The 2853-nt window shown below is 36.4% G+C and overlaps 1 protein-coding gene across 1 annotated transcript in view; it reads right to left on the bottom strand.

The window, feature by feature from the left end:
* EPS8 (epidermal growth factor receptor pathway substrate 8) overlaps positions 1-2853 on the bottom strand; it is a 100680-nt gene that overhangs the window by 56775 nt on the left and 41052 nt on the right. The window contains exons 6-7 of the mRNA XM_007944455.2: positions 2151-2233; positions 1416-1552 (exon numbers count right to left, since the gene is read on the bottom strand). Coding sequence (XP_007942646.2) covers positions 1416-1552; positions 2151-2233 — 220 coding nt within the window. The remainder of the gene's footprint in view (positions 1-1415; positions 1553-2150; positions 2234-2853) is intronic.

Below are 2853 nucleotides of genomic sequence, written 5' to 3'. Positions count from 1 at the left end.
AGGTAAGCAGGAGAATTAGCTAAAAGAGAGTGTCATTTGCAAATGGAAACCCCTCAAGTGGATAGATACATAGTTCAGCAATGTGGTCCTCATCCGTGACATGCACCCTTGTCACTACAAACAGAAGCATCTGGGCAAAGCTAAAATAGTGATCCTCCCATTTTATTTATTTTTCCTTCCTATCTTTATAATGTTGGTTTACCTTATCATTTCCCTTCTACTCTCCCTCTCCCTGTGTTTACTACCTGTGGAACTAACCCTCCAAAACAAAAATACCCAAACCTATCCCATGAGGGTTCCTCAAACCAACCCTTAAACAAACCACAACAACAACAACAAAAAACCCTGTTACAGTTGAGTTGAATTCTGACTCATAGAGACCCCATGGGACAGGGTAGAACTGCCCCACAGCGTTTCCAAGGCTGTAAATCTCTGTGAAAGTAGACTGCCACATTTTTTTATTACGGAGCAACTGGTGGATTTGAACAATGAACATTTTGGTTAGCAATTGAACACTTAACCAGTTGTGCCACCAGGGATCAGCACCCTTAATTACCACACAAGAAAAGAATACAAACCAGTATTTGAGGACCTTCTTTTTAAAATGTGATCAGCTAAGTTCTAATGCAACAAAGCTACCAATTTTTATACATTCCAACACTGTGATTATAACAAAATTTTGGAAAATATGATAGTAACGTGCTTCTTAAAATTCTAGTTACAATTAAGATTAAAACCTACAGTGTTTGCCTCATTAGTTTGAATCCATATGTTTTAAAAGTAGATGTACCTACAGGAATTATAAAATTAAAGGAAAAAATGTCTTGTGAGTATTTTAAATGTTAAGTTTAATGTAGCAGTTGGCTACAGCATGATGTTAATCATGAGGTCTTATCATGAACTCCTGCCTGTTACTAGTCAGTTAACACTACCACTAAATACAGACAGTTGTCACAAAGATTTCACAGTAGATTAAGTACAAAATGTATGGACAGAACAGGAGAAATGTATCACCACTAATGGAAACACAACTCATGATTTATCATTATGACAGAATATTTAACACAGAAAACTGCAAAAAATACTGGCAACTCTGTATTGATATGCCTCCTCAATGCCTAACTTTCTCATAAATGGAACATTTGCCAAAAAAGGAAAAGAAGAAGAAATCACTTAGTCTTATGGAACTAATTAGTGGCTATTAAATAATTTTAAGATAATTTAAATTTACATGCATGGAATCCTGCCAATTAGTTGCTATTTTTACATGTGATAGCTGTTATCTTGGCTCACAGTGTACTTCAAAAAGCACTGAGTTGAAGTTGAAATATAGTAATTAGGAATTCCAGATAGGACCTAAGCAACAACTGTGTTATAACAAGTACTCAGTAAGTATTAATTCCGGAAATACTCACAATCCCCTTGGTCAGCTGCCCATGCGGACCAGGCTGCCACCCGACTTCTAACATCTACCTGGGTAACGGTCCCAGGGGGCACAGGGGCAGGAGCTCTTGGTGGAGGTGGTATACCAGGGTCTGCTTTGGAAATCATTCTAAAAATGATGAAAACAAACTGAATCTTTAGCATTCTGTTTCTATAACACATCAATTCTTCCAACTTATGGTATTAGTCCTTCAACCTCAAAAAGAACTATGTCAAGGGGCAGAACAATACGGATTCTCTTACCATTCCATATTAAGTATGTTTATAAATATATATAAAATGTAGAAGCACACAAATACTTAAATTCAGCTTACAACTAGGTTAAAATTTTTTTCTGGGCCACATGTGATTTGGGAAAGACTGTGTACCAAATGTATTCCTAATGTCTAGTTTCCATTCCCTAGGCACAACTCATCCTTCATGACTCTCTGTGACTCTCAACACAAGCCATATCAGAGAAAGACCGAAAACAGAGAGAGGAGAAGAAATAGATACATACTAAAATGTATTATACATACATACTAATCATGTAAGGAGCACATACATACTGATAATGTTGGGAGAACAAATAAATTGAGATTACAGGTTGTAATGTGTAAAATATAGTAACATACCCCACTGAATATATTTTTTTCTGAATGTTTAGGGAAAAGAAAAAGGCTTAGAAACAAATCAATTCTACCCTTAACTTCTTTTAATGTTTTTACCTCAGGGCATCAGGCCGCCTCTTCTGTTTCCCTCCTTTACTGTCACTGATTGCACTTTCAATATCCTCACTAATTAGGTTTGCCTGTAAGGAGAGATGAGTTACTTGGGAGATTATAGATTTTTTGAGTCTTGATACGCAGGTGAAAACAGAAAAAAGGATTATGTTACCTGTTTAAATCAGTAAGTATACTGACATAAAAGGAAAGCCTTGGGCTTTTTAACTGCTTTCAAAACACTCTCAGTTACTTAATGGTAAACTTTATAATGACAGGATTTAAGGGCTGAAGGAATTATTAAAGATTATCTGATCCAGGATTCCCCTCCTTTTAAAACTGCATAAAGGCAAAAATAAAAAGGCCACAGATCAAAATTTAAGTATATGCTGTGTGTATGTGGGGGGGAGGCTGATTAAATATCTCTGCCTAAAAAGAACTGAAGGAGTTCATACACGTATAGAGTGGAGTTCCTTCCTTTTCTCATGTCCAGGGATCCACAGAATGAGCCGCAGCACTAAGCTGTGCCCTTTTTGATAAACAATTTCTTTATTTCAGATAAAAATTAACTTCTCCATATGATTAACTTTGCCAACAAGAAGATTTGATTCTGATAACCAGCAAGATGGCAGACTAGGCAGAAGGATTGCACAGACCCTCTTCAACAAAGAAAAGGGAAACCAATTAACACAGACACAGAAGATAATCT

Source organism: Orycteropus afer, unplaced genomic scaffold (assembly GCF_000298275.1).
Source record: "Orycteropus afer afer isolate SDZICR_OR568_19922 unplaced genomic scaffold, OryAfe1.0 scaffold00126, whole genome shotgun sequence".
NCBI classification, from domain to species: Eukaryota; Metazoa; Chordata; class Mammalia; order Tubulidentata; family Orycteropodidae; genus Orycteropus; species Orycteropus afer.
This window is presented reverse-complemented; position numbering and strand designations above follow the sequence as displayed.